The following is a 26047-nucleotide window of genomic DNA, read 5'->3' on the forward strand; positions in this document are numbered from 1 at the left end:
TCCACTTAAAATGGAATAACAGACTGGATTTATACTTCTACCTTAAACAATTAAAAATCTGGAGGAAAAAGTACAATAGAACAGTTTTTATGACACTGGCCACTAGGCAATAGAAAACAGTGATCCCTGAGAGATAGGAAACAAATAAGATGAGACATAGGATTTCCCTGGTATGTTGTTTTGGGAACATCCAGACTGTGGTGCAAGGAGAAGCAAATCAGGAGGCATGGAACAAATTCCTGCAGTCAGAGAGGTGGAGCTCAATCTGCAGAGACCAAGGAAGCTGGAGGTCACAGACAGGGAACCAGTAAGGAGAGAGTTGCACAAAAGACCACCAGCATTCTTCCAAGGAGCTTCCTATATGTTCTGCACAACATTGATTATTGTTTCTATGTGAGAAGATTCCCTTGGCTCAACAGGGAAAAACACCTGGAAGGACTAGAGGAAAAAGTTCCTGGCACTCACAAAGGACCTGGAAAAAATTGCCTGTTCCCATCGGGAAGACCTGAGAACCTCATAAATCATGGGCACTGGGTACAGTACTCCGGGTGTTCTTGCCTCAGTAGTGGAGAATAATTAGCCCTACATGAAATACTGCTCAAGACTTGCCTAACAAATCCTAAAAAGCAAGACTTGAAAAGACTGAATTGTTTCCAAGGAACTTGACTACATCCATAGACAGAACTCAAGAATATGTACAAGGATCTAAAAAATATCCCCACTCAACAAAGTCAAATTTGTGATACTGAACATTCAACCAAAAATTACTAGCTTGCAGCAAAGCTGAAAAATATTACCCATAATGATGAAAAAGACCAATCAAAACTGAAATAGACTAATAGATGTTAGTATTAGCAGACAAGTTTTAAAATAGTTATTTTAACTAAATTCCATATGTTCAAAAGTTAATTTGATGCCTGAAAAAGAAAAATCCCAAATTGAACTTCTAGAGAGGAAAATCACAATGTCTGAGATTAAACATGCAGTGGATGGGGTTAGCAAAAGATTAGACATTATAAAAGAAGAGATTAATAAATCTGAAGACGTTATAATAGAAGTTATCCAAAATAAACAGAAAAAGTAATGTAAATGATTAAATTATCTGTCTTACATGGAAATACTGCAAGTATCCCAATATGCATATAATTAGAGTTTCTGGGATAGAGGGGTGTATAGAAAACATATCTGAAGAAGAAATAGCTGAAGTTTTTCCTAATCTGAAGAAAACTACAAACTCACAGATTCAAGAAACTCAACAAATCCCAAACACAAGAAGCATGAAGAAAACACCAAGGAAAATCATAACTAAATTCTGCAGGGGGTGCCTGGGTGGCTTACTTGGTTATGCACCTGACTTTGGCTTAGGTCATGATCTCACAGTTCATGAGTTCGAGCCCCACATTGGGTGATCTTCAGCCCTGCTTCAGGTGAGCTTGGGCTCCATACTCTCTGTCCCTCTCTCTCTCTCCCTCTCATTCTGCACATTGTGGGATTCTCTCTCTCTGCCCCTCACTCACTTGTGCAGTCTCTGTCTCTCTCAAAAAAAAAAATAAATAAGTTTATTAATTAAAAAATTATTTAAATAAATTTTGCAAAACTAGAAAAAGAAAGAGATCTAGTACGTATGAAGGAGTTAATATAAGCACGACAGCAGTGTTCTCATAGGAAACAGTATACAGGAGGAGATGATGGAACAACATCACTAAAGCACTAAAAGGAAAGAAAAAGCTGTCAAGCTAGAATCCATATCCAACAAAAATATCTGGATAGGAAGACAAAATAAAAACCTTTTCAAACATACAAAAGCTGAAAGAATTCATCATCAGTGGACCTACAGTTAAAAACATGTTTGAAGAAATCTTTTAGGCAGAAGGAAATTGATAGAAAATGTAAGTCTGAATCTACCCAAAGGAATGAAGAGCACCTTAAATGGTAATATCATGACCCTTCCCTTGAGCTTGCACTATCTATCTTGCCCCATCATGACTTGGAACATGGGAGTGCTCCTGACTCAGCTTCAGGTTTTCCAACAAGGAATATATGATGATGCATGAGGAGGAACACAATGATAAGACCTGTCCCTGACCAAACAGAGCTTCCTGACAATCTGGGCCACTCACCTGGGAACTGTTACTGAGAGACTAGTAAAAGTCTATACTTTTTAGGATTTCTGTATTTTAGAGTATTACTTATACTGCACATTGACCTTTACCTTAATTAAAACAATTATTTTTAAAGCTGTAAAGTAGTGCCTTTTAAATTAAGATCCTTACTCTACTTGGAATTTTTTTTTCAACATGAAGACACAGTTGATCTGTAGCATCCTAATGGAAATGCTGTCTTTTTTTCACTCATCTGAAATGCCAACTCTATTATATATCAATCACCTGTATATACATGGAAGTCTTCCTCGACTTCCTCTTCTGTTAGTCTGTTTATATATATACTGGTGTATGTTCACACTAATAGGGAAAATTTTTATTCTTTATAAATATAAAATTATTTATAAATATAAAGTTATTCTTTATAAATATATATAAATATAAAAAAAGAATAAAGAAAAATCTTTATTCTTTCACCAGTGTTGGATTTCAAAATAAATGTCAGAATCACTTTTTAAAAATTAGATGAAGAGGTTATTAAGAGATGCAGCTATATCACAATGATTTCAGCCTGTCTTATCAATAGTTGATGTATGCAGGAGTCTCCAGTTCTCTGACAAAGGTTAGTCTCAGAATGACTTTTTGTCCTCACAACTATAGGGACAGAAGGAGACATGGTAGTGAAGGAGTGACACTTTACTTACATAGTAGCTCCTAGGGGTCAGATTGCTTCCCTCTCTTCCACATTCCCCTGGGACTAAGGATCCCATTCCCCACTTGGTCAACATTAGCTTCAGGTATTTTGGTGTAGACCATGTACATGCAACTTCATTGCTGTAATCACACTGAAGTTTATATTGACTTCACATTGAGGACTCCTCCAAGGCATGGGACAGACTAACAGTTATCAGATTCACAGAGTGTAAAATATACAGCCCTTAATTTATTTTTCAGGGTTTTCAATAGATACTTCTTGACTGGCGCAAGGGTTAAATTCTCTATAACTCCATTTTGATACAATGTTGAAGAGTTTTGACAACTTATTCAACATTTATCACTTACTATTGAGGGCCTACTTTGCTCTAGGTATAATATTAAGTACTGAATATTCAGCAATAAGAAAAAAGATATGGATACTTCTCTCCTAGGACAACCCAACATTTAAACAAAATAAACAGAAATATACATATTTAATTTATAATTGTGCTTAATTTTATGAAGGAAAAAATAGGGTTGTATGTGAGAGTAAATGGAGGGCAAATAAGTTTTTTATGTGTTAGAACATGTGTACAAATGAAAGGTGATCTGACCTGTAGTATAACCAGATTTCTGTAGCTAATTAAATACAATTTTTTCCTATAATTTCCTATTTATTCCATAGTATTCATGTTCACTGCCACTATAATGTTCCAGATATCAGGCTCACAAAGATGACCAAGACCAACTTTCTGTCTTTGAGGAGATCCTAGTTCGGTGGTTTACATAATTAGCAGTAGTACCCCTCCTTAAAAGAATTGCATACCAAAAGAAAAACATAAATATATCCTTTTCATTTTTCTTTCTTTTTCTTTTAGATGAGGATAGGCATTCACTCAGGTTCTGTGCTCGCTGGAGTTGTTGGGGTAAGAATGCCACGATATTGCCTGTTTGGAAATAATGTCACTCTGGCCAGCAAGTTCGAATCAGGAAGTCACCCTCGGCGCATCAACGTCAGCCCTACCACTTACCAGTAAGTGTTCTCTGGCCTCCACCCCCTCCTGTCGTTGACATTGCCTTGAGCCGATATCCCGTCATTTGTGAGACCCTGTATTTTTTGTGTTTGATCCTTTCATTCTCTGAGGTAATATGAATAGATGCACCCAGTCTGAAAGATAGCAACTGTGACACAAACGTTTATTTGCATCATGAGCAAGTGCATGAAGAGCCTGACTTGGCTGAGAGGAAACACAGGTTTGTCATTTCCCACAGTCATTGTCCTTCTGACAAGAGAACAAATGTTAAGTGGCTGCATCACACAAGAAGTCTTCACATTTCCAAAATGTTCCTCAGTATTTATAAAGCCAAAGGAATGAGATAGAAAAGACATTTTGTCTACATTTATTCTTTGGAATAATTAAGATAAAAACTCTCTAAAGATAAATATATACTGGGCACAGAGTGAAACTGCAAACTCTATTTATTCTTAAAGGTCATATTTGTTAACTCGATACATACAGCTGACAGCTGAACGTATCTGTATTTTGTGCCTGGTAGATGTCCCCTCACCCACTAGATACTAAACTCCACAGGGACAGGGAGGATCTCTGCTTCAGCTCATCATTATCTTCCCAGAACTTACAAAACATGTTTGGCACATAATCACTGTATAAATATTTATTGAATTATTGAAAAATTCATTGACAGGGTGGACTTCTCTAGAGTAAGAAAACATGACTATCTCCTACATGTTAGACTTTGGCTTTACACTAGGCATCTGTGTGCAAACTAATTTAGTGCCATGATTTGGATAACTAGGAAATCGTATGGTAAAACTGTAGAGTGGAAACAGTGGCCATTGATTCGCCTTTATTTTATTATTTATTGTTTACTGAAGTATAATTAATATACTTCAGTTTCAAATGTGTAACATATTGCTTTGACAATTCTATACATTCCTCAGTGTTCACATGATAAGTGTAGTCAACATAAGTCTTCATAAAATGTTTTTATACTATTATTGACTATATTCCCTCTGCTGTAGTTTTCATCCCTGTGACTTATTTATTTCACATTGGAAGTTTTATCCTTCTTAATCCTCTTTATTTTACCCATTCCCCCACCCACCTTCCTTCTGGCAACCACCAGTTTGGTCTCTGTATTTAAACATCAGTTTGATTGTCTCTTTTGTTTGTTTGTTTGCTTTTTAGATTCCACATACAAGTGAAATCCTACGGTATTTGTCCTTCCCTGTCTGACTTGTTTCATTTAGTGTCATACACTCTAGGTCCATTAATGTTATTGCAAATGGCAAAAGCACATTGTTTTTTAATGGCTGAATAATATTCCACTGTATATGTATACCACATACTTATCCATTCATCGCTTGATGGACACTTTAGGTTGCTTCCATATTTTAGCTGTTGTAAATAATGCTGCAGTAAACATAGGGGTGCATATGTCTTTTTGAATTAGTCTTTTCTTTTTCTTTGGGTAAATACCCAGTAGTGGAATTACTGCATCATATGGTACTTCTGTTTTTAAAATTTTTAGGAAACTCCACAGTATCTTCGAGTGGCTGCACCGTTTTACATTCCCACCAGCAGTGCACAAGGGTTCCCTTTTCTCCACATCTTTTCCAACATGTGTTTTTTCTTGTCCTTTTGATACTAGCCATTCTAACTGGTGTGAAGTGATGTCTCATTATTTGTTTTGTTGTTGTTTGGGGGGGGTGTTGGTTTTTGTTGTTGTTGTTGTTGTCTTTTTCCTGATGATTAGTGATGTTGAGCATCTCTGCATGTATCTGTTGGCCATCTGCATGTCTATTCAGATCCTCTGACCATTTTTAATCAGATTGTTATTTGATGTTGAGTTGTAGAAGTTCTTTATCTATTTTGGTTATTAACCCTTTGTCAGACAGATCATTTGCAAATATTTTCTTCTATTCAGTAAGTTGCCTTTGCCTTTTTATTTTGCTTTCATTTTGCCACTTCATTGTTTCCTTTGCTGTACAAAAGCTTTTTATTTTGGTGTAGTCAAAGTTTATTTCACTTTTGTTTTCCTTGCTTCAGGAGACAGAGAAACATTGCTAAGGCTGATGTCAAAGAGATTACTGCCTATGTTTTCTTGTAGGAGTTTCAGTTCTCATATGTAGGCCTTTAATCCATTTTGAGATTACTTTTGTATATGGTGTAAGAAATTGTCCAGTTTCATCCTTTTGCATGTAGCTACCAGATTCCTCAAAAACATTTTTTGAAAATACTGTCTTTTCCCCATTATATATTCTTGCTCCTCTATTGTAGATTAATCAACCGTATATGAGTAGGCTTATTTCTGGGCTCTTTATCCTGTTCCATTGATCTATGTGTCTCTTTTGATGCCAGTACATCCTGTTTTTATTACTATTGGTCTGCAATGTATCTTGAAATCTGAGATTGTGATACCTCTAGTTTTGTTCTCTCTCAAGATGGCGTTGGCTATTTGAGAACTTTTGTGGTTCTTGAAAAATTTTATTTGTTCTAGTTCTGTGATAAATGCTGTTGGTATTTAGAAAGAGATTGCATTTAACCTATATATTGCTTTGGGTAATAAGGACATTTTACCAACACTAATTCTTCAAATCCATGAGCATGTTATACTTTTACATTTGTTGTTTCATCTTCAATTTCTTTCATCAATGTTTTATAGTTTTCAGAGATTAGGTCTTTCACCTCCTTGATTAATTATTATATCCTTTCGGCGCAACTGTAAATTGGATTGTGTCCTTAAATTTTCTTTCTGCTACTTTTATATTTCTGTATAGAAATGCAACACATACTTTATATTGATTTTGTATCCTGCAACTTGACTGAATTCATTTATCAGTTGTAATAGTTTTTTGGTGGTGCCTTTAGGGTTTTCTATATATAGTAACATGTCATCTATAAAGAGTGACAGTTTTACTGCTTCTTTAGCAATTTGGATGCTTTTCATTTCTTTTTCTTGTCTTATTATGATGGCTGGGACTTCCAGAACTCCACTGAATAAAAGTGGGAGGAGTGGAACCCTTATTTTGTTCCTGATGTTAGAGGAAAGCCTCCCAGTTTTTCACCATTGAATATGATGTTACCTATGGATTTGCTGTGTACAGTCTTTATTATGTTGAGATACTTCACTGACTTTTTATCAGAAAAGGATGTTGAAAGTATCAAATGCTATATCTGCATATCTTTACACATGGTTTTTACCCTTTCTCTTGTTAATGTGATGTGTCACACTGATTGACTTGCACATACTGAAACACCCTTACATCCCTAGAATAAAACCCTACTTGATCATGGTCACTAATTAATATATTGTTGAATTAGGCTTGCCAGTCTTTTGAGGGTTTTTACAGCTATGTTCATCATATATGTTGGCCTGTAGTTGTTTGTTTGTCTTGCATTTTTGTTATTGTTGTTGTTAGGTTTTTGGTCTGGTTTTGGTATCACACTAATGCTGGCCTTGTATGATGGATTAGGAAGTTGGTTGATTACTAATTCAATTTCATTACTAGTAATTACTCAGTTCACATTTTCTATTTCTTCCCGATACAGTTTTGGAAGATTATATGTTTCTGTAATTTATCCATTTGACTAAATTGTCCACTATGTTGGCATATCATTTTTCATAATATGCTCTTATCCTTTGTATTTCTCTGGTGTCAGTTGCTATTTCTTCTCCTTCATTTATGATTTTATTTGAAACCTCTCTCATTTTTTCTTGATGAAGTTGGCTAAAGTGTTATCAATTTTATTTTTTATTTTTAAAAAAAAATTTTTTTTAATGTTTATTTATTTTTGAGACAGAGAGAGACAGAGCCTGAACGGGGGAGGGTCAGAGAGAGAGGGAGACACAGAATCTGAAACAGGCTTCAGGCTCTGAGCTGTCAGCACAGAGCCCGACATGGGGCTCGAACTCACAAACCTTGAGATCATGACCCAAGCCAGAGTCGAATGCTTAACCGACTGAGCCACTCAGGCGCCCCATCAATTTTATTTTTTTAGAAAATTGACTCTTGGTTTCATTGATCTTTTCAATTGTTCTTTTAGTCTCTATTTTGTTATTTTCTGCTCTGGTGTTTATTATTTCTTTTCTTCTTCTAACCTTGGGTTTGTTTGTCCTTTCTTTTCTTCTTAGTTTCTTTAGGTTTCTTAGAAATTAGTTTCTCTAGTTTCTTAGAAATTTATTTGAAAATTTTCTTATTTCTTGAAGTAGGCCTGATTACTATAAAATTCCCTCTTACTGCTTTTGCTGTATGCCAAGGTGTTGGACTGTTGCGTTTTCATTTTCATTTGTCTCCAGGTGTTTGTTGATTTCTTCTTTGATTTCTTGGTTGACACTTTCATTGTTGAGTAGCATTTTGTTTATCCTCCACCACATGTTGGTGTGCTTCTTCCAGATTTTTTTCTTATAATTGATTTCTAGTATCATATTGTTGTGGTTGGAAAACATACTTGATATGAGCTCAATATTCTTAATATTTACTGAGACTTACTTTAAGGCCTATCATCTGTTGTATCCTGGAGAGTCCATGTGCACCTAAAAAGAATATGTATTCTGCTCTTGGGGGATGGAATGTTCTGTATATTTGTCAGCTTCATCTGATATAATGTGTGTTTCAAAGCCACTCTTGTTGATATTATACCTGGATGATCTATCCATTGATGTAAGTGGGGTGTTAAAGCCCTCTACTACTATTGTATTACTGTCAGTTTCTGCTTATATCTGTTAATATTTGCTTTATGTATTTTGGTGTTTCTATATTGTGTGCATAGATATTTACAATTATTATATCCTCTTGATGTGTTGTTCCATTTATCATTATATAGTGCTTCATTATCTCTTGCTACAGTCTTTGTTTTAAAGCCTATTTTGATATGAGAATTGCTACACTGGCCCTTTGTGCAATTTCATTTGCATGGTATATGTTTTTTTATCTCTTCACCTTTAGTCTGTATGTGTTTACAGGTTTGAAGTGAGATAGTTGTAGGCTGCATATAGATGGGTCTCGTTTTCTTTTTATCCATTCAGTCATCCGATATGTTTTGATTGGAATATTAAGACAATTTACATTTAAAGTAATGATTAGTAGGTATATACTTGTTTTCTGTTTGTTTGTTTTATAGTTCTTCCCTGTTTCTTCTTCTCTTGATCTTTTCCCTTGTGGTTTGATGGCTTTACTTAGTGTTATGCTTGACTTTCTATGTTTAAAAAATTTTTTTAATGTTTATTTATTTTTGAAGGAGAGAGAGACAGAGTGTGAGTGAGGGAGGGGCAGAAAGAGAGGGAGACACAGAATCCAAAGCAGGCTCCAGGCTCCAAGCTGTCAGCACAGAGCCCGACACGGGGCTCGAACTCACAAACTGCGAGATCGTGACCTGAGCTGAAGTCGGAAGCTCAACTGACTGAGCCACCCAAGCGCCCCTAGACTTTCTATTTTTTTCTGTAACTATTATAGGTTTTTGATCTGTTGTTACCATTGTGTTCACATATAACTTCTTTTTTGAATGTTTTTTAATGTTTATTTTTGAGACAGAGAAAGAGACAGGGTGCAAGTGGGGGAGGGGCAGAGAGAGAGGGAGACTCAGAATCTAAGGCATGCCCCAGGCTCTGAGCTGTCAGCACAGAGCCTGATAGAAGGCTCAAACCCATGAACTATGAGATCATGACCTGAACCAAAGTCAGATGTTTAACCAACTGAGCCACCTACACACTGCTGTGTTCATTGTAACTTCTTAAGTATCTAGCAGTCTATATTAAGGTGATAGTTTCTTAAGTTCAAACACACTGTAAGCACTAAATTTTTACTCACCCTGCATGTTTTATGTATATGATGTCACATTTTACATCTTTTCGTTTTGTGTATTTGACTAATTTTTGTAGATACAATTGATTTTTACCACTTTTGTGTTTTAACCTCCATACTGACTTTATTAAGTGCTTAATCTATTTTTTACCATATGTTTGCTTTACATCTCAAAATTTTCCCTTTCATAATTTTCTTATTTCTAATTATATCCTTTCCTTTACACTTAAGGAATTCTCTTTAAAACTTTATATAAGGCTGGTTTAAAGGTGATGAATCCTTTCACTTTTGTTTGGGAAATTATCTTTCCTTCTGTTCTGAATGATAGCCTTGCTGGATCAAGTATTCTTAGTGTAGTTTTGTTTTGTTTTGTTTGTTTGTTTTCTTTAGCACTTTGTATATATCATGGCACTCCCTTCTGGCCTGCAAAGTTTCTGCTGACAAGTCAGCTGATGGCTTTAGGGAATTTCACTTGTATGGAAACTTTTTTTTTTTTTTTATGGCATCTGTTAATATTTTCTCTTTATCATTACTTATTACTCTTTTAATCATTATTTGTCATTTTGTGGGCCTCCTGGGATCTTTGTGCTTCCTGGACCTGGATGCCTGTTTCCTTCCCCAGATTCAGGAAGTTTTCAGCTATTATTTCTTCTAATAAGTTTTTTTGTCCTTCTTTATCTCTTCTTCTTCTGAGATCCCTATACCATGAATGTTATTACACTTGATGTTGTTGAGTTCCTTTAACCTTTTCTCATTTATTGTTATTTTTTTTTCTTTTTGCTGTTCAGCTTGGATGCTTCCCATTACATTGTCTTCCAGATTGCTGATCCATTTTTTCTGCATCCTCTCATCTACTGATTCTCTATGGTGTATTTTTTATTTTATTAATTGAATTCCTTATCTCTGAGAGGTTATTTTTTCTATTTTCTTCTTGTTGAAATTCTCACTTATTTCATCCACTCTTTTCCAAAATCCACTGAATATCTTTATGACCATTGCTTTGAATTCTTTATCAGGCATATTGCTTATCTCTGTTTCATCTAGTTTATTTTAATGATAGTATCTTGTTCTTTGATTTGGTACCTATTCCTTCTTCTCATTTCGCACGACTCTTTGTGTTTGTTTCTATGTATTATGTCAGCCGTGTCTCCTGGTCTTTAAAGTAGCGGCCTTGTGTAGAAGAGGGCATGTGGTGTCCTATAGTAATGTCCCCCTGGTCACCAGAACCATTTGCTCCAGGAATGTCCCCTCTGTGGGCTGCATGCACGTCCCATTTTGGCTGAGCCATGATTGTCTCTATCCAGGCCTGTTGCAATGACTAGGTTTGCCTGCTATTGGTGTACTATTGAGTGGTGAATGTGGGGGGGGGGGTTAGTTTCCTCAATGTTGAGAGGCCCGAGGCTGCTGTGGGCTCATTAGTGGGCCAGAAGTCCAGCTGACTGCAGCTGGGATTTGTGCCAGAAATGCAGGTACATCAAAGGGCAGGGCTTTCTCCCTGCAAGTCTCAGAGACTGTTATTGGTGAATGGGGCCAGTGGTCTACAGTTAGCATCTCTGCCACAGCTATTGGAACACCGAATGGGAGGGCTTACTCCCCCAGCAGACAGCTAAGAGACCAGGATGCTGGAACTGACGGCACTGGGGTGTGTGGTTATCTTAACCCTTCCCCAGGGCAGGAGTCACTTTGGAGTGGTACTTGTCCCTGCTGGAGCTGCTTACAGGGTGTTGCAACGCAGGAGCTGCTTTGGAGTGATGTCTGCTAAGTTGAGTGGGTTGGATCAGTGTAGCCGGAAAGGATTGTGAAAGCTGGGTGTACAGGGCTAGCAAGGTAGATGAAGAGTGTTATCATTGGCTCCTGCAAGTTTCCAGCTACCTAGGCTGGGGGAGGAGAAGAAAAATGATGCCCACCAGCACTCTTCTTCCTCAAGAAATCTCTTGAAGATCTCTGCCCCTCCAGAACACATTCCAAGATTAGTAAATAAATCTCCTTCACATATATCCAAGCTCTTTTAAACTGTTGCTTCTGTGGTGTTTCTCAGGGTTGAGTTACTACGCTGAGTTTCCTACTGCCCTCTATGCTTGTGACATACCTTCCATTTATAGTTAGTCTCACTGGAAGTTTGGTTCCCAACTGTAGCTCCACCGCTCCTACCCTTTTCATTCCTCTCTGGGATTAGTTTTGGAGGGTCTGCTCTGCCAGTCTTCAGGCTGTTTCCAGAGTCAGTTGTGCAGACGTAGCCATTATCTTAGCATGTCCTTGGACTGAGGGGAGCTCAGGGTCCTCTTACTTTGCTATCTTCTCTGAATTTCCCTTGGATTTTATTATTTTTTTTTTTTAACGTTTATTTATTTTTGAGACAGAGAGAGACAGAGCATGAACGGGGGAGGGGCAGAGAGAGAGGGAGACACAGAATCGGAAGCAGGTTCCAGGCTGTGAGCCGTCAGCCCAGAGCCTGACACGGGGCTCGAACTCACGGACCGCGAGATCGTGACCTGAGCCGAAGTCGGACGCCCAACCGACTGAGCCACCCAGGCGCCCCTCCCTTGGGTTTTAAATTGTATCTAAAACAAACACCCTGAGACAGAAAATGTGAATATATAGATAATGATAAACAAAATGGTGATATTTTGAACCTTTTGATATATCTGTAGAGAGAGAGGTTAGTCTTTTAGATGGAAGATATATATGCAGATTTCTGAGGTGATGAGAAAGGGAACTGAAATTTCAAATATAAACTCGAAAGTTGCATAAGAACTACCTGTCATTTAAAGGGTATTTATATAAGGGTTTTGCCTCTTTTAAATTTCTTCCATTTTTTTATCTAACACAATTCTGGGCATACTACAGATGATTTGACAGTTTCCATCTTAAAATTTTTCTATTTTAAAAAATGACATGTAAAGAATGGATTAACTGTTTGAGGAGTTCGTGCCCTGAGCTGAGACAGGATAGGTATAGCTGGCTTTGTTTACACATAAGCAGTAAAGGAAACCTTGCAAGCCACACAGGATCTGTGCCTTTGGGTGCTGTTTCTATCATAATCTTTTTCACATTGAGTTTGTGATGATCCTCGGTGGTCAATAAGGTCTTCAGGCTTGAATCATTTCAACCAAAACATTTTATTCTGTTATTGTCTACCTCCATCCCCCCACCAAAGAAAACAAGTGGAGCCATGGTCAGACACATTGAGCTGCCATATGGATAGATTCTAAAAGATATTTTTTCTGATTGGGCCCAAATCCTGTCATTCCTACTAATACTTTACGCAAATATTTTTACTTTTATTCTATTTTACAAAAAAAACCCTTTCCTTCCTCTTTCCCCACGTTTCCTCCTCCTTCCCTTATTTCAACAAACATTTGTTGAGAACCTCCTACATTCCAAGCAGTATGATAGGCACTAACATTATAAGGATAAACAGCATAAAAACCATCTCTACCCTCAGGGACAAGATCAGAGACTAGATGTTAAATGTACCTGAGCAAAACAAATTAATTTAAACAGACTAGTGCTGAGGTGAAGAAACCCCAATTAGAGTATTGGAGCAAGAGGAGAAGTGGGCTAAAACGAAGCTGGTACATCATGTTAAGATGTTTCAGCCTAATGCCAAGTGCAAGGAAGTATATTGAAGTCTTTTAAGCAGAGGAGTGTACTTGACCACATTTGTGCTTTAAAAATGACGAAGATGGTCGAAAGGAGAACAGATCAGGTGGTACATAGGGGCAGCACTCCATTGATTGAAAGCGGGTAATCCTACCCCCATTGCATTGCTGGGAGCACAGCTTAGTTATACTGTGGACTCCTAACCTTTGGCTATTTCACCTTGTCTTCCCAAGCTTCAGAAGAGCAGGTGGTCTTACTGACCTTTGACATCCATGTAGATCTGGGATACCATTAAAAACACTGTACCTGGGGTCCTGGCAATTATCTCAGTATGACTGGGTTTTCAGAGTCTGGATCAGTTGGTTTAGCCTGTGCTACTCTGCACAGTTGACTCATGTCTGATTGTTGTGTTCTACACTGCACAAGGTGATTTATGAACCCACAAGTGTGGAGTGTACCTCCCCTTTCCTAGGACACTGAAAGTGAAACATCAGGATTGAATTCTCAGGAACATCATCTACAAGGAGGCAAAATTGCACTTTTTAGAGCAAATAGGAACTTGTGATATAAAACTCAAAGTTTAGCTTATGAGAGCTTGAAGCTTCTAGTTTTCTTTCCTGAATTCAATCCTGTAGAATGCTCCCTATTGTCTGGTTATCTGGAAATCTTCAGAGAGGTTTATGTTCACTTTGTTTTTAGTAAGACTATATGATCATCATAAACACCTGTGAATCATTTGCATATTATGATGAACTGAAATAATTTTCTCAGTTACTCATTCCAAACACATTTTGCCCAAAATAGTAGTTTTATGAAATCACTGAACTTTTACAAATATTTTGAAGTACTAAAAATTAAAAGAAATAATACTCATGACCCCACCACTTGTTTAATACTTTATTTGCCTCAGATATTACTTAATAAAATAAAACTTTTCCTTTGGAATTTTTACTCCCTTTCATCGTGACAAATACCACTATGAACTTGATATATTTCAAAGTTCACTGTTTTATACATTAACTTTCTCAAAAATATCCATAAACAACAGAATTTTATATATTTTTATTTGCATGAGTGATAACATAGTATATGAAAATTTCTCAAACATTGGTTTTTATTTAAAAAATGTCATATATCTAAGATCGATACATGATGGAACATTAAGCGCTAGTTCATCTACTGCAACATTCCATTTTATGACTACACTATATTTTAATACTTATTCATCTGCTCCTCTATTGATTAACACCTAATTGTTTTTTCCTAGTTGTTAACTATGACAAAGTGTGTTCCTATGAACATTATGTACCTGTAATTACTTAACTCACCTTACATTTCATGTCATATAAATTGAGTGTCTTATACATACAAGAGTTGGAATTAGAGTACTTCACAATTTTGTAGACATAAGGAATAACACTTTAAAAATCAGAGCTACAAGGTCTATATGGTAATCTTCACTTTTTTAGACTCTTAGTGTGTGAGTCATCTTGTTGCATAGAGTAATGGCCAAGAACGATTCCTTCTTCACCTAGAGCAGTTCATTGCTTGTTTTAGTTCTGGAAAAAAAGGTAGCCAATGAGTTTTTAAGTTTTCCATATTTGATGTTGTTCCCTTTTTCTCTAATAAATGTGAAGCTTATACTCATCTTTATTCCCACTCATCCCAGTTTTGAAATAATGCACACATGATAAGCACTTGTCTTTTACCATTATGTTACTGATCTTTGGAACTAAAATAATTGATTATATTTAGGATAGTGGAAGCAAATTTTGAGATGGCTTGAATTATCAAATGATTTGCCTGAGAAAAATCCATTTCCTTGCTAATTGCAAACTAAAAATGTGCAAAGACTCTTTAATTCCTGCAAAAGAAGTTTTCCTTAACCTTCAAACATTTTTCTTTTCTTATTTTACAGTTGATCTACTTCTGGGCTTTTCAAAATACCTATTTTTCATTCACTGTCAAAGTCCCCTTCTGCTAACACCCAGTTACCTACTAACTCCTGCTCATCATGTTAGGGGATCTACAGTGGACAAGATGGGGTAGTGGTTGAGTGTACAAATTCCACTATCAGAGTGCCTATGTTGGAATCCAGGCTCTAAATATCTGTGTACAGTTTAGCAACTTAATTGCTTTTGGATCCAGTTTTCTCATCTTAAAAATGGGTACCTATTCCTGATGATTATCATTGGGATTAAACATGTTGTTTATAAATCTCCCAATACTTGGAACACAGTTGGAATTCATTTATTGCTTCATCCCATTCTTTTTTTTAAATTAAAGTATTGTTGACACACAATGCTAGATTAGTTTCAGGTGTACAGCTTAGTGACTCAACAAGTCTATACCTTGTTATGTTCAACACAAGTGTAACTACCATCCATCACCATACAACATGTTACAATACCACCTACAATATCCTCTATGCTCTATTTTTTATTCCCATGACTTCCTCATTCAATAACCAGAAGCCTGTATCTATCTCCCACTGCCTTTCACCCATCCCCTCCATCCCTAACTCCTTCCTCTCTGGCAATTACTAGTTTGTTCTCCATATTTATGGGTCTATTTTTGCTTTTTTTTATTTGCTTGTTTTACTTCTTAGATTCTACATTTAAGTGAAATCATATGGTATTTGTCTTTCTCTGTCTTATTTCCCTCAGCATCATACCCTCCAAGTCTATCCATGTTGCAAATGGCACGAGCTTATTATTATTGTTATTATTACTTTGGTGGCAGAATACTATTCAGTTGTATATATACCACATCCTCTTTATCCATTCACCTATGAATGGACACTTGAGTTGGTGCCATACATTAGCTATTGTGAATATTGCTGCCATAAACATGGGGGTGCATATATCTTCTGGAATTAGTATTTTTATTTTCTTTGGATAAATACCCAGTAGTGGAATTACTGGATTCATATGGTTTTTCTAATTTTAATTTTTGAGGGACCTCCATACTGTTTACCACAGCAGTTACACCAACTTACATTCCCACTAATAGTGCATGAGGGTTCTCTTTTTCTTAACACCCTCACAAACACTTGCTATTATTTTGTCTTTTTGATAGTAGCCATTATGACAGGTGTAAGGTGATATTTCATTGTGGTTTTGATTTACATCTGCCTGATGATGAGTGACGTTGAGCATCTTTTCATGCGTCTGTTGGCCGTACCTGTGTATCTTCTTGGAAGAATGTCCAGTCAGGTCCTCTGCCCAGTTTTAAATCAGATTTATTGTTTTTGTGTTTATTTGTATAAGTTCTTTATTTTGGCTCTTAAGCCCTTATCAGATATATCATTTGCAAATATATTCTCCCAGGGAGTAGGTTGACTTTTTTACTGTGCAAAATCTTATTTTAGTGGAGTCCCAATACTTTGTTTTTGATTTTTGTCTTCCTTGACTGAGTAAACCTATCTAGAAAAATGTTGCTAAGGTTAATGCCAAAGAGATTACTATCTGCATTTTCTTCTACAAGTTTTATGGATTTGGGCCTCACATTTTAAGTCTTCAGTCAACTGTGAGTTTATTTTTATGTATGGTGTAAGAAAGTGATCCAGTTTTCCCAGCACTATTTATTGAAGAAACTGTCTTTACCCCATTGTGTTCACTTGCCTTCTTTGTTGTAGATCATTTAACCATTTATGTACGGGTGTGTTCCTGGAGTCTCTATCCTGTTCCATCTGATCTGATTTTTGTGCCAGTACCATCCTGTTTTGATTACTATAGCTTTGTAGTATATCTTAAAATCTGTGATTGTGATACCTCTACCTTCGTTCCTTTTCAGCATATTTTGGGTTATTCAAGGTCTTTTGTGGTTCCATACACATTTTAGGATAATTTGTTGCACAAACAAATAAATGGACAAATAAAATGTGTTCCATACACATTTTAGGATAGCATTTTGTGAAACATGCTATTGGTATTTTGATAGGGATTACATTGAATCTTTAGATTGCTTTGGGTAGTGTGGACATTTAACATTAATTCTTCCATTCCATGAGCATTTAATTTTTTTGTGCTTTCTTGAATTTCTTTCATCATTTCTTTTTAATAATTTTCAGAATATAGGGTTTTAACCTCCTTAGTTCAGTTTATTCCTAGGTATTCTTTTTGTGCAAATATAAAGGTAATTGTCTTCTTAATTTCTCTTTCTACTACTTTGTTTTTAGTGTATAGAAATGCAGCTGATTTCTGTGTTAATTTTATATCTTGCCTCTGTATTGATTTCACTTGTCAGTTCTAATAGTTTTTGGTGCTGTCTTTAGGGTTTTCTATATAGTATCATGTCATTTACAATAGTGACAGTTTTACTTCTTCCTTACCAATCTGGATGCGTTTTACTTCTTTTTCTTGCCTGATTGTTTCACTAGGACTTCCATTACTACACTGAGTAAAAGTGGCATACTGGACATCCTTGTGTTGTTCCTGATCTTAGAGGAAAAGCTGTCAGTTTTTCACCATTGAGTGTGATATTAGCTGTGGGTTTTTCATATATGACCTTTATTATGTTGAAGTATGTTCCCTCTAAACCTACTTTGTTAAGTTTTATCATGAAAGGATGTAGAATTTTATTAAGTGTTTTTTCTATATCTACTAAGATGGGAATTCACTTTGTTACTGTGGTGTTATTGATTGATTTGTGGATATTGAACCAACCGTGCATTCCTAGAATAAATCCCACTTGATTGTGGTGAATGATCCTTTTAATGTATTGTTGAATGAGGCTTGCTAATATTTTGTTGAGGATTTTTACATATACATTCATCAGAGATATTGGCTTGTAATTTTCTTTTCTGTGGTGTCTTTGTCTGGTTTTAGTATTAGGGTAATGCTGTCCTTGTAGAATGTATGTGGAAGTTTTACTTCCTCTTTTATTTTCTTTTTAAAGAGAGAGTGAGAGCATGAATGTGCAAGTAGGGAAGGGGAAGAGGGAGAGAGAGAGAGAGAGAGAGAGAGAATCTTAAAAAAGCTCCATGCCCAGCATGGAACACATTGCAGGGTTCCATCTAATAATTGTGAGATCATGACCTGAGCCAAAATCAAGAGTCAGATGCTTAACCAACTGAATAACCCAGGTACCTCAGAGTCTTCTACTTTTTGGAATAGTTTGAGAAGAGTAGGTATTAACCCTTCTTCAAATGTTAGGTAGAATTCGTCTGTGAATCTATCTGGTCCTGGACTTTGTTTCTTGTTTTGTTTGTTTGTTTGTTTTGATTAGTAAGAAAATTGAATTGGTAATCAGTCTGTTCAGATTTTCTATTTTTTTCTGGTTTAGTTTTTGGAGATTGTATGTATCTAGGAATGTAAGTTGTCCAATTTGTTGGCATATATTTTTTTGTCATAGTATCTTAAAATCCTTTGTGTTTCTGTGGTGTAGGTTGTTATTTTTCCTCTTTTATTTCTGAGTTTCATTATTTTGGCTGTCTCTGTTTTACTTGATGAGTCTGGTTAAAGGCTTATCAATTTTGTTTATCTTTTCCAAGAATTAGCTCTTGGTTTTATTGATCTTTCCTTTTATTCTTCTTACTCTCTATTACCACTATGATCTTTATTATTTCCTTCCTCCTGTTAAATATGGGGTTCATTTGTTCTTCTTTTTCTTCTCCCTTTAGGTGTAAGGTTAGATTGAGATTTTTCTTGTTTCTTGAGGTAGGCCTATATCACTGTTAGCTTCCCTCTTAAAAGTGCTTTCACTGTGTCCCAAGGATTTGGGACCATTGTGTTTTCACTTTCGTTTGCCTCCATGTATTTTTAAATTTCCCCTTGGATTTCCTACTGACCTATTGGTTGTTTAATAGCATGTTGTTTAATCTCCAGGTATTTCTGTTTTGTCCTGGTTTTTTTCTTGTAATTATTTCTTTTTTGTTGTTGTTATGCTGTTGTTTTTTTTTAACAATGAAACATTTTGTAATTATTTTCTAGTTTTATATTACTGCAGTCAGAAAAGATACTTGATATGATTTCAGTCTTCTTAAATTTATTGACACTTGGTTTGTGGCTTAACATGCTGTCTATCCTGGAGAATGGTCCATGTGAACTTGAAAAGAATTTTATGTTCTGCTGTTTGTGGATAGAACATTCTGTATATATCTGTCAAGTCCACCTGGTCTAAAATGTCATTTAATGACACTGTCTTCTTATTTATTTGCTGCCTAGATGATCTATCCATTGATGTAAACGTGGTGTTAAAGTCCCCTACCATTTCTGGATTATGGTCAGTTTGTGTTTATATCTGTTAATATTTGCTTTATGTATTTAGGTGCTCTCATGTTAGATGCATAGTTATCATTTTTAATTTTTTAAATGTTTATTTATTTTTGAGAGACAGAGTGTGTGCAGGGGAGGGGCAGAGAGAGAGGGAGACACAGAGTCCCAAGCAGGCTCCAGGCTCTGAGCTTGCAGCACAGAGCCCAATGCAAGGCTTGAACCCATGAACCATAAGATCATGACCTGAGCTGATGGGGGGAGGGGGGCGATACTTAACCAAGTGAGCTATGCAAGTGCCCTGGGGGCATAGATATTTACATTTGTTATATCCTCTTGTTGGACTTATCCTCTAATCATAATGTAGTGCCTTTGTCTCTTAATACAGTCTTTGTTTTGAAGCCTATTTTGTCTGATATAAGTATTGCAGTCCTGGGTATCTTGTTTTCTGTTCTTTCGTGTGTGTGTTGTTTTGTTTTGTTTTGCTCCCATTTCCATGGTATGTATTTTTCCATGTCTTCAAATTCAGTCTGTATGTAGTTTAGGTCTGAAGTGAGTCTGCTGTAGGTAGTATATAGATGGGTCTTGTTTCTTCATCCATTTTATCACACTGTATGTTTTATTGGAGCATTTCAACCATTTACATTTAAAGTAATAATTGATAGGTGTATACTTATTGGCATCTTGCTAATTGTTTTGTAGTTGTTTTGTAGTTCTTCTCTGTTCCTTTTTCTTCTTTTGTTCTCTTTCCTTGCGATTGGTGACGTTAGTGTTATGCTTGGCTTTATTTTATCTATTATAGGTTTTTGCTTTCTGGCAACTATGAAGCTTATATATAACATCCTAAGTATATAGCATTCTATATTAAATATTGATGGTAACTTAAATTTGAACACATTCTAAAATAATCTCATTTTTACTACCAGCCTCCACATTTCATATATATGTTGTCCTACTTTAACCTTTGTAAGTCCCTTTAACTAATTTTTCATACAATTGGTTATACTGCTTTTATTTTTTAACCTTCATACTAGCTTTATAAATGATTGATCTACTTTTACTGTGTTTACTTGTACTTATGAAATAATTTGCTTTCATAATTTTCTTCTAATTATAGACTTTTCTTTTCTACTTGAATAAGTCCTTTTAACATTGCTTCTAAGGCAGGCTTAGTGATGAAGTCCTTAATTTCTCTTTGCCTAGGAAACTATCTCTTCTTCTTTTCTGATTGATAATTTTATGGTGTTGGGTGTAGGGGTGTTTGTTTTTTTATTCAGCACTTTGAATATATCATGCCACTCCCTTTTGGCCTGCAAAGTTTCTCCAGAATAATCAGGTGATAGCCATAAAGAGTGTTTGTAGTACACAAGTAATTGCTTCTCACTTGCTGATTTTAAATTCTCTCTTTACGTTTCATGGTGTGGTCCTCCTTGGGTTAATCTTGTTTGGAATGTTCTGTGTTTCCTGGACCTGGAGGTCTGTATCCCTTTCCAGGTAAGGGAGGTTTTCAGTCTTTCTCTCGCTCTCTCTCTCTTCATGTTGGGACCTTCATAATGTAATGTTTGTTTACTTGCTGTCCTAGAGAGCCTTTAACCTATTCTCACTTCTCCTTATTCGGTGATTAAGTGCTTTCCATTAGCCTGTCTTCCAGATCACTGATCCATTCTTCTGCCTCTTCTAATATACAGTTGACCCCCTGTATTTTTCATTTCAGTTATTATATTTTTCCACTTTAGTTCTTTTTTCTATTTTCTATCTCTTGAAGTTCTCACTGAGTTCATCCATTCTTTCCAGTATGGTGAACATCTTTATGACATCACTTTCAACTCTTTATCAGCTAGATTATTCATCTCCAATATCACTTCTTTTTATTAGGTTTTCTCTTGTTCTTTCATTTGGAACATTTTCCCCCTTTCCTTATTTTGCTTGACTTTCTGTGTTTTTATGAATTAGAAGAAAAACTACTTCTCCCAAACATAAGGGAATGGTCTTGTGTATTGTTGTGCTTTGTGTAGACTGCGTGTGCCTGGTGACTGTGGCAGACAGGGGTTTTGGATGTGATAGACTGGGGATCTTGGAGCACTCCTTGCTGAGGCTTTCCTGAAGGGAAATATGGAGCTATAGTGGGTGCAGGCCAAGGCAGTTCCAGGGTGTCTGTGCAGAGGGTGCCCTGGTAGGACAGCTGCAGTGGAAGTGGTTGCAAGCCAGGGGGTCCTGGGAATCTCTACACAAAGGATACCCAGGTAGGATGTCTAAAGTGGGTTCAAGCCAGAATGTTATGGGGCTTTCCATACAAGGGGTGCCCTAACAAGGCAGCTGGAGCTGAGGTAGACACAGTGCTGCAGGGTGTTCTGGACAGGGTGCTCTCCAGGGTGTGCACATAGAAAACACCCTGGTAAGCTGACTGGAGCCTAAGTGAGCATGGGTGGTCCTCTGGTACCCTCTGTTGGGGGTGCCCTGGTATGTCCTTTGGAGCCTAAGTGGTACTGGCCTAGAGCTGTAGTGAGCACTAACCAGGGCTGCTCTCGAGGTGGAAGGGGAACATAAATAGTGATGCTCTTTAGCCCTTCCAAACCAGAGTTCCAGCAGCTCCCCCACCCTCCCAGCCTCCATTACCCCACCATTTGCCAGGCTTCTAGGCTGGTTCCTTTACTTTCTAGTTGGCCTTTTAAATCAAAACTTTTTTGTACGTGGTCCAAGGTCCCTCGGGGGTATTCACTTCCGCCGCGGTTTACAGTGTTGGGGTGGGGTTCCCATCCTTACCATGTCGCTGTTTCTCTTGCTCTTCTCTCTGGGGTCTACCTTTTGGTGTGCAGAAGCTGTCCAGTCAGCCCTCAGTTCTTCTGCAGGAGGAACTGCTCTGTAAGTAGGTGTAGATTTGGTGTGTTTATGAATAAGGTGAGTTTGGGGTCTTCCCATATCTCCATCTTGGACCAGGACTCTATGCTGTCATTTCCCTGAAGGAATAGATCATCTTATTTCTGGACTTAATTCTCATATTTTATAAATTTTTTCCATGTTGAATGATGTGTGATAGTTGGATTATAGGCCTCATCTGGAAATCCCAAAGAAACAATGTATTTGGTAATTTGGCCAAAGCCATTTTAAGCCATGACTCAGCTCTGAACTAGCAATCAGCTTAATCCTACAAGTTTCTATTAGCAAAGGCCTCTTCCTGATGACTAAGTCATAGTAATGTGATTTTTAAAAACCTACCCATTTCCTTTGCAAATGCCCACATTTAACCAGAGATACATAATTATATACATGTTAATTAGGTTACTACAGACTTTCTGGCTTCAATGACACGTTTATTTCCGTTTTGTAGAACAGAATTCTAACATGGGTATCACTGGGATAACATTGTCATTATGACTGCATTCTTTTCTGGAGGTTCTAGTTGATCATCTATTTTCTTCTCAGCTTCTAGAGGCCACTTGTATTTCTTGGTTCACTGCTTCCCTCCTCCATTATCAAGTCAGGAATATTGCATCTTTATTTTGCTGTTTCTATTCATCACATCTCTTGCTCCCTCTTCCACTTTTGAGGACCCTTGTGATTACATTGGGTCCACTGGATAATCCAGCCACCTGAATTCATCTTTGTCAGGTGTCCAAATATAATCCATTTCCAGACATTAGGCCATGGGCTTTTTTTTTTTTTTTTTTTTTTTTTAGCAGCACAGGACCTGTTTATTCTGCATATAACAAGGGAAAAATCTCAGGACTAAATATGCCTAAAACTATAGCCCTGTCATTTTGTGCTGCTTTAACAAAGTGCCATTGTCTGGGCAGCTTATAGACAACATAAATGTATTTATCACAGTTGTGGATGCCAGAAGTCCAAGATCACAGTGCCAACATTGTTGGGTTTTGTTGAGAGCTTCCCTATGGCTTTCTGATAGCTTCTCTCTCATTTTGTCTTCACGTAGTAGAAAGAAAGAGTCCCATATGACTCTCATAAGGGCACAAATCTCATTCATGAGGTCTCAACCCTCACAAACTTAACCTAGTTCTAACTCCATCCCAAAGGTCCCACTTCCTAATACCATCACATAGCGGGGTAGGATTTAAACACATTAATTCATTCCATAACAAGGAATGAATTGTACTTTTATATTTAAGAAGAAGTGGAGTCCTTTGCTTGAGAAGGATGTTAAGGAAAAGTTCTAAGAAACATGGAATTTTTATAGAGATGTCTGCAGACATAGTTACCCCCTGAATAATCTCTTTAAAAAGTTGGGCACTCATGAGGTTGTAATCCTTAACATCAATAGAAGACCAGCACCAAGCATAAGGCTCCACAAACCACGTTGTGCAGGCTTGAGTTTGTTGTAGTGCATAGACCCAGTTCTCCTGTGTTCTGCACTAGGAATCTCATCTTGGTTCAGGAATTACTTTGCTGTGTAATTTTTTTGTAAACAGGATAATGTTTCTGGGTTTGGTCTCTTAATATCTACAATGAGGTGGTGGTGACCAAGATGGTCTCTAAAATATCTTTTAGCCCATGTGTCTATTTTTCAGGTAAGAGGAAAGCGAGACTTTGGTTAAATAAGTCAATAAGAATGCATGGCTAGATAAGTGTGGAGTAAGAATTCAATCCATACTCTAGAGCCTTATGCTGGGCTGCCTGCATTCTTCTCCTTGGCTAAACCATCTCTGCTGGTCAGTAATGAATGATATGGAATGATAATCTCTGAATAGGACTTACCTTGATAAGTGGATTTTCTCTGCAAAAGAGTGGTGCAGAGAGCAAAAGGGAGGAAACCAGAATCAGGAATAGGATCTTGTTCTTGTTCCTTTCCATCTCTTGCTACCCTGGAGTTTTCTTCATACTCAGGATGGTGAAGAAGAGGTATGTTCTTCTGAAAATATTTACGTGGTGTCTCCATACTTCTACCCACATCGGTTTCTCTAACTCTGGATCTGAACACAAGTGTATATTACAACGATGTGTCAAATACAGTTCTCCATGTTAAACAGCAAACTGTATTTTGTTTATGGGAACTTGTCTCTAATACATATAATAAAATCACTAATAATGTTGGCAATTTTCCAGAATGCACCTTTCTACTGTACTATGTGTGGAATAATAGAAGAAAGATGGTTACTTGTTATATTTTTCTGTCCATGTAAATGTTAGTAGTTACTAACACTAGTTCAGAACACTAGCTGGAAAATTTTCTATGCCTTTTGTTGGTATAATTATTATACAAGAAAGAGTTACTATATTTTAGATACTTAATCTTTATACAGATACTAAATGTAGGGGAAGATTCCCAAAAAGCTTCAGAAAATTCCTGTCTAGTAGTTTACCTGTAGTTTTCTGTTTTTTAAAAATCAAAATGCTCATGCACTAGGCATTTGATGTTTAAAGAAAATGAGAAGTATTTGGCCCATTATTTTACACTGTCCTGTTAGTCTTTTAAGTGAATTTATTGATAATCTTATCCATCGTAGAAGCATCAAAACAGTAAACACTGTATTTTACAAAAAAAAAAAAAAAAATAGTAATAACAATCAGTGAAGACAAATGACTTAATGGTTTTCCTAAAAGGAAAACTTGAGTTGTGCCTCAAGAACTATATTTCTACTTCAACATCACTCATCATAAGGGAAATACAAATCAAAACCAAAATGAGATTCCATCTCACACCTGTCAGAATGGCTAACCTTAACAACTCAGGCAACAACAGATTTTTTTTTCCATATATGAAATTTACTGTCAAATTGGTTTCCATACAACACCCAGTGCTCATCCCAAAAGGTGCCCTCCTCAATACCCATCACCCACCCTCCCCTCTCTCCCACCCCCCATCAACCCTCAGTTTGTTCTCAGTTTTTAAGAGTCTCTTAAGGCAACAACAGATTTTGGCAAGGATGCAGAGAAAGAGGATCTCTTTTGCATTGTTGGTGTAGCCACTCTGGAAATGCAAGCTGGTGCAACCACTCTGGAAAAGAGCATGGAGATTCCTCAAAAAACTAAAAACAGAACTACCCTATGACCCAGCAATTGCACTACTAGGCATTTATTCATGGGATACAGGTATGCCATTTTGAAGGGGCACATGCACCCCCATGTTTATAGCAGCATTATCAACTATAGCCAAAGTATGGAAAGAGCCCAAATGTCCCTCTATGGATGAATGGATAAAGAAAATGTGGTATATGTATACAATGGAGTATTACTCAGTAATCAAAAAGAATGAAATCTTGCCATTTGCAACTACATGGATGGAACTGGAGGGTATTATGGTAAGTGAAATTAGAGACAAAAATCACATGATTTCACTCATATGAGGACTTTAAGAGACCAAACAGATGAACATAAAGGAAGGGAAAAAAAATAATATAAAAACAGGGAGGGGGAAAAAACAGAAGAGACTCATAAATATGGAGAACAAACTGAGGGTTGTGGGAGGGGGGATGAGCTAAATGGGTAAGGGGCATTAAGGAATCTACTCCTGAAATCATTGTTTCACTATATGCTAATTTGGATGTAAATTTTAAAAAATAGAAAATTAAATTAAAAAGAAAATTATATTTCTTCTTTTCTAATTAGAGATAGTAGCATTAATATTACCTTCTTAAATGTGCCAATAAAAG

The 26047-nt window shown here is 36.7% G+C and overlaps 1 protein-coding gene across 1 annotated transcript in view; it reads left to right on the forward strand.

The window, feature by feature from the left end:
• Positions 1-26047, forward strand: part of GUCY1A2 (guanylate cyclase 1 soluble subunit alpha 2) — a 324265-nt gene that overhangs the window by 274042 nt on the left and 24176 nt on the right. The window contains exon 7 of the mRNA XM_019469312.2: positions 3677-3831. Coding sequence (XP_019324857.2) covers positions 3677-3831 — 155 coding nt within the window. The remainder of the gene's footprint in view (positions 1-3676; positions 3832-26047) is intronic.

The sequence above is a fragment of the Panthera pardus genome, unplaced genomic scaffold (genome assembly GCF_024362965.1).
Source record: "Panthera pardus isolate Hobbes unplaced genomic scaffold, ASM2436296v1 HiC_scaffold_12, whole genome shotgun sequence".
NCBI lineage: Eukaryota > Metazoa > Chordata > Mammalia > Carnivora > Felidae > Panthera > Panthera pardus.